Raw genomic sequence first — 16,207 nt, 5'->3', positions numbered from 1 at the left:
ACAACAAACAAGACCAAGACAAACACGTTGGGGCCTTTCCCCTGTGCCTCCCTCAAGTGGGACGACACTGAATGTGGGAATATATACTGTTATTCCACATATCAACTAACCAAAGAAACCTTTTTTTTTCTCACAATATTTCCATGATCTATTATGTGCTTCAAGAGGTCACCAAAAAGACAGACAAACACACTGATTTGCCAGCAATACGTATTGCATTTACTGTGCTTCCCTCGAGTGGGACAGGACTGATTGTGGGAATATGACATTCCCAGCAACCAACTAGGAAGTAACAAAACACTGAAAACGAAATAAAAACAGGGTGAAAAGAATAAAAACAGTGCTAAAAACAGTGCTGCTAGACAGAGTTAAGAGCAAGAAATAAATGTTGCATTCTCCTTAGGAGAATTAAAAAACAATTCTTCGTTATTGATATAACTTAATATATTAAGCCAATGTCCGGTAGGGTTCTACATGGAGTTTTCTGTTAAAATGAACACGTCACTGTATTTTCAGTGAATAGGACAACGTCACAGTGGAAAGTTAATTTTTAAATAAATACAGGGTTTTCACGTCGGCCAGATCATAAACCTACTTTACGGAGCTCGTTTGTCATTCTACAACCCAGTGGATTTTATAACCTTTGGAAATTTGTATTCGCATTCTTGATAACGGCGAATTTGTTTCGGTATTTTCTGAAATTGTAAGTCTTAAGAAATATTCCATGTAGAGCGAGAAGCTATGTTAAATTTGATTTTCATCTAGCTAGAATGCTATAAGAAACTCCATTGCAGAAGAGTAGCAAAGTACGGTGTTTGATAAATGTTTAGGGAAATGTGTGGGCTATAAGGGCCACGGATACAGCATTTTTGACCATGTTTGTGCCATTTTTTTCTCAGTTCAGTTCAATCGCGGTGATCGCTGTTATCTTTATAGCGCTTGTGGTGAGTTCACTTAACGGTAATTGTTGAGCTAACACTGCTATTTTCCGGAGCGATATCAGGCTATAAACCATCTGAAATGTACGTTAAATGTTAATTTGTTCAAGGGAATGTAGAGTAAATTAATCACTAGTTATTGTGTCAAAAGTTACGTTTATTATGAAATACATAAACGTAACATGTATGTAAATGAAATGCAATTATATTACTTATTTTCCTTCAGCGTCTTGTAGGCTACAACGCTGCCAAATTTGTTTGGGGTTTTTTTTACACTTAAAGGGACAATAGGTAAGATTTGTGTTAAAACATTGTAACAAGACCAGTAAATCCTTTCCTATCATCGATAAGGGCTCGCTGACATGTTGACCTCTGCTTATTGTCCTAAATTCTGGTTTCAAAATATACAGTTGACGGCTGTATAATTCAAGCTCATTGGTTGAAAAATGGTTCTCATTGCCACAGCCAATGGCGTAGGGGCTTATTCAGATTGTTCGCGTGTAGCTGCCCAAATTGCACTCGTGACAAGCTATCACTGAAACTCTGTATACTATTGCCTATTATCCAAGCGAAGACTACATACAGGTAGTCGTCGACTTATGACCTATGCAACTTAGGATCGTTCGCCTTTACGACCGCGACTGCGCGTAATTTCTAAAGAAAGATATAAAGAGATTGTACAGAAACAGTTAGCATTAGAAAAATATTATGTTATCTAAAGAAAGATAAAAAGATTGTTAAATTGACTAACTAAAAAAAGGTTGAACAATGTCGTCAGAAAAATGGGTATATTGGTCATAACAATAATGAACAAAAAGAACGTTAAAATGTGTAAAAAGATGATGACAGTACTAAGACTGGTGATACAATGGTTATAACAATAATGAACAAAGATAAAATGTGACTTAAAGATGATTATAATCAGGTACACAGTAATAATATATGTAAGGTAATTATAACATAGGCCGACTTATGACCAGTTCCACTGAAAGGGTCGGTCGGAACCAATTACGGTCGTAAGTCGACGACTACCTGTATCTAGTTATAAAACAATACCAGTTTGATTGGTATCAACAAGCTAATTAGCCATAGTTAGCTTGACGAATTTAGAAATATCCACCTGGGGCAATACGAACATAGTGGCGAGCATTGGGACCATTGTTCCACAGGCCTTGTGTCTCAGGTGGATATTTGTAAATTCGGCCCAGCTAACTAATAGCTAATCTGCTTGTTGCTACCGATAACGAACTGGTATCAGATATGTATTCTTCGCTTGGATAATGAGCAATAGTAGTGTACAGAGTTTCAGTGATAGCTTGTCTGGAGTGAAATTTGGGCAGCTACACATGTTGAATCATGTGTGTTTACCCAAACCTTTATTTGTCTCAAACTGTAAGTTGCAGTTTCATCATTTGTGGTACACTATCATATCTTAGTTTTATTGCAAGCTAGTTCCATTGCCAAATAAGTTGCTTGCTCATAATATAGTTGGTTAGCTAAAGTGAAAAGACAAAACATAGTGTTGTGCAGCACACTAAAGTCAACATTTCATACAGTCACCTGTTTGGCGAATATTTTCTTACTAGAACTATGTAGTCTTTTCAATAGTACACAGTTTCAGTGTTTGCTTGTCTGGAGTGCAATTCTGGCAGCAACACAAACAATCAGAATAAGCCCCCAAAATGCCATTGGCTGTGGCAGTGGGAACCATTTTTCAACCAATGAGCTTTAATTGCTGTACAGCCGTACAATGTTTTGATACATTTGACAGCCTGACAAATGTACACTTTGAAACGGACTATAAACACAGGCAGATGGAGGGTGAGTCAACATGCGAGTGAGCCTTTTTCAATGTTTTTTTTTTTCAATCTTACCTATTGCACCTTTAATTGGTGGTTAGACATGGCTCAGGCTGTAAGAGCAGTCGTCTGGCAGTCAGAGGGTTGCTGGTTCGATCCCCACCCGGGCTGTGTCAAAGTGTCCCTGAGCAAGACACCTAACCTCCAAATGCTCCTGACGAGCTGGTTGGTTCCTTGTATGGCAGCCAACCGCCGTCGGTGTGTGAGTGTGTGTATGAATGGGTGAATGAGAAGCATCAATTATACAGTGCTTTGGATAAAGGCGCTATATAAATGCCAACCATTTACCATTTACCAATTGTCCTGTCTGTGATTCATTTTTCTTCCGTTCATTTTTCTCCTGGTTAAAAACAAGAAATGCCAAAATCTTTTCTTTTTTTTTTCATTTTAGACGCAGAACTATGGCTTAGCTAGAGCCTTTTAGAATGTGATGAAATTTAATGTTTCATTTCCATTTCAACATTGCTTTCGAAGTGAGCAAGACGAGGAACAATAAGAAGATCTGGAAACTTCAGCAGGAACTGATTGCTTGCTAGAACTCTGCTTCCGAAGTTGAAGACCTTCATGAGGTCAGATCGGTTGTAATGGGCAGTTTGGCCAGCTGATTAACAATGATGCTAACACTGTGGCACTTGGCAACTACACACAGAATTTTGATTTATGTGGAATCGATGGGTAGACATATTCTTATCTATTTGGCAAAGTGATGAATGTCCTCTTTTGAACAGGAATCGTCCAGCTGTCTTGTAGAGGAGGCAACTCAAAGCGACACTGTAACATCGTCCAGGCAGGCCTTGTAGAAGGAACTTTCAGCCATGGGAAGTAGTTGCCCGAAAGAAGCAGCAAAGGCTGAGGAACACGGAGTTAAGGAAGCAGAGCTGGCAGACATGGCCTTAAGAAAACTGATGAGATACATGTCCAAGAAGAGGAAGGACAAGGTGCTGGCTGCTATAGCCGTAAAGCTTGAGATGGGTGAGAAGAAGCTGACAGCCCTGGAGCACATCTGTCAGGCTAAGGAGGATGAACTGGCAGCTGTAAACAAGCTGTATGAGACTGCAATGAACAATCTGACGGCCGAGAAACAGCTTGGACAGGAGAGAGGAGAAAGCCTGGAGACTATGACGCAGTTATGCAGGAAGAAGGAGGAGGAGCTGGCTGCCATGACTTTGAATTTTGAGACGAGCGAAGAGAAGCTGGCGGCCATGTCAGACCATTGGCAGACCACGGAGAAGGTACTGACAGACTTGACCTACCTGTTTGAGGCTACAACAGATGACCTGGCAGCTGAGAAGCAGCTTGGACAGGAGAAAGGAGAAAGCCTGGAGACTATGACGCAGTTATGCGGGAAGAAGGAGGAGGAGCTGGCTGGCATGACTTTGAATTTTGAGACCAGCGAAGAGAAGCTGGAGGCCATGTCAGACCTTTGGCAGATCACGGAGAAGGTACTGACAGACTTCACCTACCTGTTTGAGGCTACAACAGACGACCTGGCAGCTGAGAAGCAGCTTGGACAGGAGAGAGGAGAAAGCCTGGAGACTATGACGCAGTTATGCAGGAACAAGGAGGAGGAGCTGGCTGCCATGACTTTGAATTTTGAGACCAGCGAAGAGAAGCTGGAGGCCATGTCAGACCTTTGGCAGACCACAGAGAAGGTACTGACAGACTTGACCAACCTGTTTGAGGCTACAACAGACAACCTGGCAGCTGAGAAGCAGTTTGGACAGGAGAAAGGAGAAATACTGGAGACTATGACACAGTTATGCAGGAAGAAGGAGGAGGAGCTGGCTGTCATGACTTTGAATTTTGAGACGAGCGAAGAGAAGCTTGCGGCCATGTCAGACCATTGGGAGACCACGGAGAATGTACTGACAGACTTGACCTACCTGTTTGAGGCTACAACAGACGACCTGGCAGCTGAGAAGCAGCTTGGACAGGAGAAAGGAGAAATACTGGAGACTATGACGCAGTTATGCAGGAAGAAGGAGGAGGAGCTGGCTGCCATGACTTTGAATTTTGAGACCAGCGAAGAGAAGCTGGAGGTCATGTCAGACCGTTGGCAGACCACAGAGAAGGTACTGACAGACTTGACCAACCTGTTTGAGGCTACAACAGACAACCTGGCAGCTGAGAAGCAGTTTGGACAGGAGAAAGGAGAAATACTGGAGACTATGACACAGTTATGCAGGAAGAAGGAGGAGGAGCTGGCTTTCATGACTTTGAATTTTGAGACGAGCGAAGAGAAGCTGGCGGCCATGTCAGACCATTGGCAGACCACGGAGAAGGTACTGACAGACTTGACCTACCTGTTTGAGGCTACAACAGATGACCTGGCAGCTGAGAAGCAGCTTGGACAGGAGAAAGGAGAAAGCCTGGAGACTATGACGCAGTTATGCAGGAACAAGGAGGAGGAGCTGGCTGGCATGACTTTGAATTTTGAGACCAGCGAAGAGAAGCTGGAGGCCATGTCAGACCTTTGGCAGATCACGGAGAAGGTACTGACAGACTTCACCTACCTGTTTGAGGCTACAACAGACAACCTGGCAGCTGAGAAGCAGCTTGGAGAGGAGAAAGGAGAAATACTGGAGACTATGACACAGTTATGCAGGAACAAGGAGGAGGAGCTGGCTGCCATGACTTTGAATTTTGAGACCAGCGAAGAGAAGCTGGAGGCCATGTCAGACCTTTGGCAGACCACGGAGAAGGTACTGACAGACTTGACCTACCTGTTTGAGGCTACAACAGACGACCTGGCAGCTGAGAAGCAGCTTGGACAGGAGAGAGGAGAAAGCCTGGAGACTATGACGCAGTTATGCAGGAACAAGGAGGAGGAGCTGGCTGCCATGACTTTGAATTTTGAGACCAGCGAAGAGAAGCTGGAGGCCATGTCAGACCTTTGGCAGACCACAGAGAAGGTACTGACAGACTTGACCAACCTGTTTGAGGCTACAACAGACAACCTGGCAGCTGAGAAGCAGTTTGGACAGGAGAAAGGAGAAATACTGGAGACTATGACGCAGTTATGCAGGAAGAAGGAGGAGGAGCTGGCTGTCATGACTTTGAATTTTGAGACGAGCGAAGAGAAGCTTGCGGCCATGTCAGACCATTGGGAGACCACGGAGAATGTACTGACAGACTTGACCTACCTGTTTGAGGCTACAACAGACGACCTGGCAGCTGAGAAGCAGCTTGGACAGGAGAAAGGAGAAATACTGGAGACTATGACGCAGTTATGCAGGAAGAAGGAGGAGGAGCTGGCTGCCATGACTTTGAATTTTGAGACCAGCGAAGAGAAGCTGGAGGTCATGTCAGACCGTTGGCAGACCACAGAGAAGGTACTGACAGACTTGACCAACCTGTTTGAGGCTACAACAGACAACCTGGCAGCTGAGAAGCAGTTTGGACAGGAGAAAGGAGAAATAATGGAGACTATGACGCAGTTATGCAGGAAGAAGGAGGAGGAGCTGGCTGTCATGACTTTGAATTTTGAGACGAGCGAAGAGAAGCTTGCCGCCATGTCAGACCATTGGCAGACCACGGAGAAAGTACTGACAGACTTGACCTACCTGTTTGAGGCTACAACAGACGACCTGGCAGCTGAGAAGCAGCTTGGACAGGAGAAAGGAGAAATACTGGAGACTATGACGCAGTTATGCAGGAACAAGGAGGAGGAGCTGGCTGCCATGTCAGAGCTGTGTCAGACCATGGAAGACAAACTGACTGCCATGACCAAGCTGTACGAGGCTACGAGGGACAATCTGGCAACCGAGAAGCAGCTTGGACTTGTGCATGACACAAGCGAAGAGAAGCTGCCAGCCATTTCAGACCTGCTCCAGACCATTGAGAAAAAACTGATAGACTTGAACTACCTGCATGAGGCTACAAGGGACAAACTGGCAGCCAAGAGGCAAATTCGACAGCAGAGAGCCGCAGTTGCAGGAGGATCTGGCTACTGTGCATGAGACAAGCGAGGAAAAATTCTTCAGGTAAGGTGGGTGGGGGGTGGGGAGGTTTGGGTGGAGGTCGACTATCGAACGGGGGGAGGGGGGACAGGGGGGCCTGCTTATTATTTGCATTTATATACTCTAAATAGCCACTAGTCCACTGATAAATGTTGAGAAACAGGCCTGCAAAAGTTATGCTTTCGCAATAGCATAACAAAACAATTACTTTAATAACGTTCGTTCGTATTTAGCATTTTTCTTTTTAATCAGTTTTCAATGCTGCTTCCTTGTGCATGTGAGCTGCTGCATGCTGCCAGTCTAAACCTTGTATATTTTAGGAGGTCAGCCTGACAAGCTGCCGGCTTGGTGAGAGCACTTTCCTTGATTGGTAATTGGGAGTACGCATGGGAATATGGATCGGGATACTTGAGCGTGGCAGTGGGGCGGCAGACCTAGGACTGTGTTGGCGGCTAAGGGAAGAGGGGATGTGGTGATGGCTGTGGAATTGCGAGAGGTGGGAGAAGGCAGCTGTCCATAGTGCGGCACAGAGTGTTGGGGGTGTGGAGCACTGGGTGGGGGGGGTACTTACTAGTGTGTTGTGTAGTGGGTCGCGGTGTAGTGCGGACACTTAAACCCACTGCATCCCACACTGGTAATTACCCTGGGGGGGGGGACTTACCAGTGTGTGGTGTAGTGGGTCGCGGTCTAGTGCGGACACTTAAACCCACTACACCCCACACTGGTAAGTACCCTCCCTCCCCACCCCCCTGTGCTCCACTCTGTGCTCACTCTTGGACCCTCTCCTGAGCCTGCCCACACGGCACAGGCCAGCCCACACTCAATCACCCCAGGGTGATCAATGCATCAGGGAGAGGGGGGTCCACACACACACATACATGCACACATACACACACTCACACACGCACACACATACACACACACTCACATGCACACACACGTACATACATACACACACTCACACACATGCACACAAAAACAAATCTAAGCGTGGGACTGGCACCATATCTTCGCATCCCAAATTAAAAAATGCTTGCATTTAGGAATAGAGAAAGTGAAGACAATCGTGGAGCCAGAAACCAGAGATTGCTTCTTCAAAGCCCAGGTGAACAATCGGTCCCAAAATGATCAACACAGTGCAATCCATCACATCTGCCCACTGTTATGGGCAGTTTACCATTGGCCATTTCGTACATAGCTAATGCAGATCTTTAATACATTTTTAATGCATGCCTTTCACCCATTCATCAATGCTTATCATTCATTCCTCTTGTTGTCTCCAGGCTGTGGCCAAAGAACTGCAGATGGCCCTGAAAGATCAGCCAATGGCAGCAGGCAGCCTGCGGAAGACATGAGTATAGAAGCCAATCAGGTCTACCTACAGTGGTTGTGGTTTAATGCTGTGCTTGTGTCTTATTTCCAGGTTCGGTGAGGCTGTTTGTCAAAAGGTTGCCGTCCAGAGTCCTCCAGCCTTCACATCAAGCTCTGGTTTCTCCACGAAGCAGGAGGCCCTCCGTGGGAAAAGTCAGTTCTCCAAATTTTCTCAAATCTGCTACTAGCACACCTCACAATATGCAGTAATAGCTATTTAAGATAAATGCTTGATAATCGATCATTCATGACAAGCGCTCTGCCAAGAATAATTTTGTATAACATCAACACAGAGCGTTCATACATAGTGCTAACCCAGCAAACCCTGGGCCAGTACAAATACTGAGCAGTCGGTACTATAATACAGGGCACCCTCAAGCAGTGCAAATGTAGAGCACAAACACTAAGCACTACCTCACACAGCACTAATACCAAGTGCTAATACAGAATGCAGACGGCACACTCTTATCCAGCGGTAATGCAGAGGTGCAATACAATGTGCTAAAACGGAGCTAATACAGCATTATTCCTTGCGTACATTCATACACATGGGTATGGTTTCACAAACTGCTCCCTGTCTCTCCCCAGACGGCCAGCAGGAGACTGTGGGAGAATGCAGCGTAGAGCAGTTCAGACAACGGTGCCAGTTTGGGCACCACTTCTGGCTGCTCAGGTGGCTCCATGCTGATGCTGTTACTCTAGGGGAAGAACTGGCTCACGTACAGGACCCTGGGCCGGGACCCACACCGGGTTCCAGCCCCCGGCCCACCTTCGTGGTCCTGGTTCCGGTTCCTGTTCGACTTCCTCCTGGTTTGGGGGCTCCCTCCAGGTTTTGCCCAGCGCACAGGCACGCAGGTTAGTCCGGTGTAGGGTCCACTCCTCCCGACCTCTTTCGAGCTGGAGCACATACAGCGGCCGCTCCGGCTGCAGCTGGCGAACAACAACAAACTGACGGGGAGACCACCTTGGGGCCAGCTTACCTCACTCCCGGCACCTGAAGTTCCACACAAGCACCCGGTCCCCTGGCAATAACAGCAAGGTCTTATGCTACTATGAATGCCGTTGTTGTAAGCCTGGAGCAGAGTGGGCAGGCGCTGCAGCCACCGGACCTGTTCGGCCTCCTGGAGAGACAGTAGGATTTGGTTAAACCGCTCGCAGGCCCTATTGCCCTGCTGGTGGTAGGGGATAGTGCGGATCTTAGTGCACCCATAGAGCTCATAGAATGATGCCACCAAGGAGGACTCAACGTCCTGAGAGGAGCCGCTCGGGGCACCCCCAGTGCTGCACCAAGCTGGTCAATGGCCAGCACCTCCAGCGGCTAGGAGGTGGAGAGGGGGACCAGGAGGACAAGAGAGACCCTCCAGCTTGGCCTCCTCTGCCGGCCATCATTCCCCAACCCCAGCCAGTAGAACCGCCAATGCAGGACAACCTCCACCTTGTTGGTGCCCAGGTGGCCCAAGGCCTGGTGGTACCACTGCCAGATGGTGCGTGCCACCCTCAGGGGCAAAAGCAACTGCCACAGTGGCCATCTACCAGGGGTTCTTCCAACAGGCAGTGCAGGATCCTACCCGCAACTACATGCAACCCACTCCCGCCACTATGTGTGGGACTGGTCGGTTCTGCAGCTGGTACGGCAGGGGGAGCAAACCTGGTGGGAGGAGCGGAGGTTGGCCCCACCGGAGGAGAGTAGGTGATGGAGGGAGTGGGAGCAGTTGCGGGTAGAGGGGGGATCCTGTACCACCGGTTGTAAGATCTCCTGGTAGATGGGCCACTGTGGCAGGTTCTGGTGCCCCTGAGGATGGCACGCAGCATCTGGCAGTGGTACCATCAGGCCTTGGGCCACCTGGGACCCAACAAGGTGTAGGTTGTTGTCCTGTGTTGGCGGTTCTACTGGCTGGGTTTGGGAACGATGTAAGGCAGTGGAGGCCGAGCCGGAGGTACAGCGCCCCCTGGCCCCCCTCTCCACCTCCTATCCGCTGGATATGGACCAGCTTGGTGCAGCACTGGGGGTGCCCTGAGAGGTTCCTCTCAGACCAAAGGGCGGCTTTCGAGTCCTCCTTGGTGGCGTCTTTCTGCGAGCTCTATGGGTGCACTAAGATTTGCACTATCCCCTACCACCAGCAGGGCAATGGGGCCTGCGAGCGGTTCAACCAAACTCCTCAGGAGGGTGAACAGGTTTAGGGTTAGGGTTAGGGTTACCGGTGGCCGGAGCACCTGCACACTCTGCTCCAGGCTTATAACAATGGCATTCATAGTAGCAGCGACTTTGCTGGGGGACCGGGTGCTGGTGCGGAACTTTAGTTGCCGGGAGGGAGGTAAGCTGGCCCCGAGGTGGTCTCCCTGTCCGATCAGCTGAAGCCGTTGTATGTGTTCTGGCCTGGTGGAGGTTGGGAGGAGTGGACCCTACTCCGGACCAACCTACATGCCTGTCCGGTGGGCGACGCTTGGAAGGAGGTCCCAGACAAGGAGGAAGCCAAACGGGAACTGGAAGCAGGACCGCTGAGGTGGGCCCTGGGCCGGAACCCGGTGTGGGTCCTGTATGTGAGCCAGCATTTCCCAAAGAGGAACAGTGTCAGGAGAAGGCGGTGGAGCCTCCTGAGCAGCCGGAAGTGGTGCCCCTCCGTTCGTCGGACGAGAGGGCAACCCCTGCACCGGTACATTGAAGCGACATTGGAAAAAAGTGGGGGGGGGGAGCTGTCAGGAGGTCAGCCTGACAAGCCGCTGGCTTGGTGAGAGCACTTTCCTTGATTGGTAATTGGGAGCACACATGGGAATGACAGCAGGCAGCCTGTGGAAGACATGAGTATAGAAGCCAATCAGGTCTACCTACTACGGTGGTTGTGATTTAATGCTGTGCTTGTGTCTTATTTCCAGGTTTGGTGAGGCTGTTTGTCAAAAGGTTGCCGTCCAGAGACCTCCAGCCTTCACATCAAGCTCTGGTTTCTCCACGAAGCAGGAGGCCCTCCATGGGAAAAGTCAGTTCTCCAAATTTTTGGCTGCACTATCTGCTACTAGCACACCTCACAATATGCAGTAATAGCTATTTAAGATAAATGCTTGATAATAGATCATTCATGACAAGCGCTCTGCCAAGAATAATTTTATATAACATCAACACAGAGCGTTCATACATAGTGCTAACCCAGCAAACCCTGGGCCAGTACAAATACTGAGCAGTCGGTACTATAATACAGGGCACCCTCAAGCAGTGCAAATGTAGAGCACAAACACTAAGCACTACCTCACACAGCACTAATACCAAGTGCTAATACAGAATGCAAACGGCACACTCTTATCCAGCGGTAATGCAGAGGTGCAATACAATGTGCTAAAACGGAGCTAATACAGCATTATTCCTTGCGTACATTCATACACATGGGTATGGTTTCACAAACTGCTCCCTGTCTCTCCCCAGATGGCCAGCAGGAGACTGTGGCAGAATGCAGCGTAGAGCAGTTCAGACAACGAGAGTTTGGGCACCACTTCTGGCTGCTCAGGAGGCTCCATTTTTTCCTCCTGATGCTGTTCCTCTAGGAGAAGAGCTGGCTCACGTACAGGACCCTGGGCCAGGACCCACACCGCGTTTCAGCCCCCGGCCCACCTTCGTGGTCCTGGTTCCGGTTCCTGTTCGACTTCCTCCTGGTTTGGGGGCTCCTTCCAGGTGTTGCCCAGCGGACAGGCACGCAGGTTAGTCCGGGGTTGGGTCCACTCCTCCCGACCTCTTTCAAGCTGGAGTACATACAGCGGCCGCTCCGGCTGCAGCTGGCGGACAACAACAAACTGACGCGGAGACCACCTTGGGGCCAGCTTACCTCGCTCCCGGCACCTGAAGTTCCACACAAGCACCCGGTCCCCTGGCAATAACAGCAAGGTCTTATGCTACTATGAATGCCGTTGTTGTAAGCCTGGAGCAGAGTGGGCAGGCGCTGCAGCCACCGGACCCGTTCGGCCTCCTGGAGAGACAGCAGGGTTTGGTTAAACCGCTCGCAGGCCCTATTGCCCTGCTGGTGGTAGGGGATAGTGCGGATCTTAGTGCACCCATAGAGCTCACAGAATGATGCCACCAAGGAGGACTCAAAGGCCTGAGAGGAGCCGCTCGGGGCACCCCCAGTGCTGCACCAAGCTGGTCAATGGCCAGCACCTCCAGAGGATAGGAGGTGGAGAGGGGGACCAGGAGGACAAGGGAGACCCGTACCTCCAGCTTGGCCTCCTCTGCCGGCCGTCATTCCCCAACCCCAGCCAGTAGAACCGCCAACACAGGACAACAACCTACACCTTGTTGGGTCCCAGGTGGCCCAAGGCCTGGTGGTACCACTGCCAGATGGTGCGTGCCACCCTCAGGGGCAAAAGCAACTGCCACAGTGGCCATCTACCAGGGGTTCTTCCAACAGGCAGTGCAGGATCCTACCCGCAACTACATGCAACCCACTCCCGCCACTATGTGTGGGACTGGTCGGTTCTGCAGCTGGTACGGCAGGGGGAGCACACCTGGTGGGAGGAGCGGAGGTTGGCCCCACCGGAGGAGAGTAGGTGGTGGAGGGAGTGGGAGCAGTTGCGGGTAGAGGGGGGATCCTGTACCACCGGTTGGAAGATCTCCTGGTAGATGGGCCACTGTGGCAGGTTCTGGTGCCCCTGAGGATGGCACGCAGCATCTGGCAGTGGTACCATCAGGCCTTGGGCCACCTGGGACCCAACAAGGTGTAGGTTGTTGTCCTGTGTTGGCGGTTCTACTGGCTGGGGTTGGGAACGATGTAAGGCAGTGGAGGCCGAGCCGGAGGTACAGCGCCCCCTGGCCCCCCTCTCCACCTCCTATCCGCTGGATATGGACCAGCTTGGTGCAGCACTGGGGGTGCCCTGAGAGGCTCCTCTCAGACTAAACGGCGGCTTTCGAGTCCTCGTGGGTGGCGTCTTTCTGCGAGCTCTATGGGTGCACTAAGATTTGCACTATCCCCTACCACCAGCAGGGCAATGGGGCCTGCGAGCGGTTCAACCAAACTCCTCAGGAGGGTGAACAGGTTTAGGGTTAGGGTTAGGGTTGCCGGTGGCTGGAGCACCTGCACACTCTGCTCCAGGCTTATAACAATGGCATTCATAGTAGCAGCGACTTTGCTGGGGGACCGGGTGCTGGTGCAGAACTTTAGTTGCCGGGAGGGAGGTAAGCTGGCCACAAGGTGGTCTCCCTATCCGATCAGCTGCAGCCGCTGTATGTGTTCTGGCCTGATGGAGGTTGGGAGGAGTTGACCCTACTCCGGACCAACCTACGTGCCTGTCCGGTGGGCGACGCCTGGAAGGAGGTCCCAGACAAGGAGGAAGCCAAATGGGAACTGGAAGCAGGACCGCTGAGGTGGGCCCTGGGCTGGAACCCGGTGTGGGTCCTGTACGTGAGCCAGCATTTCCCCAAGAGGAACAGTGTCAGGAGAAGGCGGTGGAGCCTCCTGAGCAGCCGGATGCGGTGCCCCTCCGTTCGTCGGACGAGAGGGCAACCCCTGCACCGGTACATTGAAGAGACATTGTCTGGACAAAAGTGGGGGGGGAGCTGTCATGAGGTCAGCCTGACAAGCCGCTGGCTTGGTGAGAGCACTTTCCTTGATTGGTAATTGGGAGCACGCATGGGAATGTGGACTGGGGTACCTAGTCTGCTCAGCTCCGCCCGGTTGATTAACTCACACAGCTGCCACTGGTTTCCTCTGACACAGGGAAAGGGATAAAGGGGCAAAGTTTGTGGCAGTGGGTGTTCGGTCAGCCAGGGAGAAAACAAGCGCACATCCACATTATTCATTATTTTTTGAAGGTTTTGAAGTAGTTTTTTTTTTTACCCTTTATTTTTGTTGGCCGTAACTTTTGTTTCTTTCCTTTCTTTAGTTTTTGCTTGAGGAGAAACCATGCGAGGGGCATTTCTTTTAGGTGTGATTGAGGGAGCGTGGCAGTGGGGCGGCCGGCCTGGGACCGTGTGAAGAGGGACGGTGGTGACGGCTGTGGAATGACGAGAGGGAGGAGAAGGCAGCGGGAGTGAACCAGCGAGCCCCGGGCTGGGCTGAAGGTTAGCGGGAGCGGAGCCCCTGTGGTGACCTCCAGGGTTGGGTGGACTGTTGAACGCTGAATGCTTATTATTTGCATTCATATACTCTAAATAGTCGCTAGTCGACAAATAAATGTTGAGAAACAGGCATGCAAAAGTCATGCTTTCGCAATAGCATTACAAAACAATTACTTTAATAACTAGCAAAACATTACATAAGTTAAGTTAAGTTACAATTTGTTACAATTATTACAATTATTTACAATTATTAATTTACAATTACAATTATGAGTTACAATTATTAATTTACTTTTCAATGCGATGTTGTTTTAAACCGTTTAAAGGTTAGCAGGAGCGGAGCCCCTGTGGTGTGATGTGCACCAAGATCAACGCAAGCATGAGTGGGTCCCATTCTGCCCAGTCCACAGTGGGGTAATTTGTGCTGTGCCTTCTCCTCTCCATAGTGCGGCCCTGTTCCACTGACCGGAGGATACTGCAATCCAGGAAACCCACAGCATTTGCCACGGCAGTTCCAGATGGCAGGAATGAGGAGCAGTCCCTTTTGGTTTTGGTTTTTATTTTGGGACGCGGAGACGGTCCAGCACCTGTGGCGCGGGCCGAGTCGCATCCCACCCTTAGATTTCTGTTTGTGTGCGTGTGTGTGCCTCTATGTATGTGTGAATGTGTGTGTATGCCTGTGTGTGCCTCTGTATGTGTGTGTGTGTGTGTGTGTCTCTGTGTATGTGTGAGTGTGTGTATGTGTGCCTCTGTGTATGTGTGTTTGTGGGCCTCTGTGTGTGCATGTAGGTGGTTGACGCTGTTGGTTTGATACGCACCTACGTGTCTACGCACTTCCTGTTTGTGGTGTTGTGTGTTTGCAAAGGGAAGAAGGAGATCAAGTGTTTTATTTAGTGCTTTGAATCGGAGGCTAATATTAGATCGTATTTAAAAAAACTGCTATTTTAAACACAGTAAGTAGATTTGCTTTTAAGGTGAAAACCTTTGTTGCCGTTAAGGGACAGAGAGGGAATTTCCCCCTTTTTTTCCTTTGTTGGCACTCGGCTGTATCCCGGTTAAATAATCAGGCCTCATCAAGCTGACAAGGTTTTTTTAGGGGGTTTTCGCCCTCTTGGAAGCAAATCCTGTAGGTAGTTTGCCTCCAGCGTAAGGGTTAGAGTTAACTTAGTATAAACGTAGTCCAGATAATATTTTGTGTGTATGAGTGTGTGTGCCTCTGTGTGCATGTGCATGAGTGTGTGAACCCCCCTCTCCCTGGTGCGTTGATCCCCATGTGGCCTTGGGTTATTCGGTGGGTGGGACCACCACATGAGCAGGGGGGTGATGGCAATGGGAGGGGGGGTCAGGACGGGGCGGCTGCCCTGTCATGAGCGGTTTTAAAAAATGGATTAAAGACTCTGCTTACCTTATCCCTGTGTCCTGGTTGTTCGTGGTGGGTGGATTCCAGTACCTGTGGTAGGGGTGTAGCAGGGGAAGCTAGTGCGACTCCTGACCCTCCGACATATGCTTACGACAGACTGCTGGGCTAAACCATGTTTGCTCACTACAGACTGCTAGTTTAAACTATGTATTCTCGTTACAGACTGCTAGTATAAACCATGTATGCTCACTACATACTGCTAGTCTAAACCCCCTCCACCCCTGCTCCTCCCTTGTGTTTATTAGAGTATTGTATATGGGCAGCACGGTGGTCCAGTGGATAGCACTGCCAGCTCACAGCAAGAACGTCTCGGATTTCAATCCGAACAGAGCCTTTCTGTGTGAAATTTGCATGTTCTTCCCGTGTCTGCGTAGGTTACTTCTGGTTTCCTTCCTTGCTGTCAACCAATCCCTTACAAATAACTGTGTCCTGTACTGCTGGAACTGTTCTGTGTGTACCCCTCTGGGGGGTGTCCGCTGCCTCCTCCTCGTCTTCTCCATCCATGCCAGGAGGTCTTCCAGAACAGAGCCACATTGCCAAACATAACTGTGTTGCCTTCTCAAATTGTTATAAAGATTCTTACTTTGACAACAGTGGTCCTGACTGAAGCAAGGTTAAAAAAA

General features: G+C 49.6%; 1 protein-coding gene across 2 annotated transcripts; it reads left to right on the top strand.

Moving 5' to 3' along the window:
- The first annotated feature begins 590 nt into the window (after positions 1–590).
- Positions 591–15,573, top strand: LOC133128789 (myosin-4-like). 2 transcript variants are annotated; one of them, XM_061242573.1, is made up of 9 exons: positions 591–703; positions 3,272–3,366; positions 3,526–6,780; positions 7,077–7,104; positions 7,800–7,861; positions 8,040–8,280; positions 11,002–11,102; positions 13,990–14,167; positions 14,611–15,573. In XM_061242573.1, exon 3 carries the CDS (start codon positions 3,613–3,615, stop codon positions 6,754–6,756), a length of 3,144 nt encoding a protein of 1,047 aa, XP_061098557.1. In that variant the 5' UTR covers positions 591–703; positions 3,272–3,366; positions 3,526–3,612; the 3' UTR covers positions 6,757–6,780; positions 7,077–7,104; positions 7,800–7,861; positions 8,040–8,280; positions 11,002–11,102; positions 13,990–14,167; positions 14,611–15,573. The 2 variants fall into 2 exon arrangements, 1 of the variants encoding a protein (XP_061098557.1); XR_009708787.1 differs by lacking the exons at positions 591–703; positions 3,272–3,366; positions 3,526–6,780; ... (2 more) ...; positions 8,040–8,280; positions 11,002–11,102 and adding an exon at positions 13,538–13,698.
- Positions 15,574–16,207: the final 634 nt, after the last annotated feature.

This window comes from Conger conger, chromosome 5 (genome assembly GCF_963514075.1).
Source record: "Conger conger chromosome 5, fConCon1.1, whole genome shotgun sequence".
NCBI lineage: Eukaryota > Metazoa > Chordata > Actinopteri > Anguilliformes > Congridae > Conger > Conger conger.
This window is presented reverse-complemented; position numbering and strand designations above follow the sequence as displayed.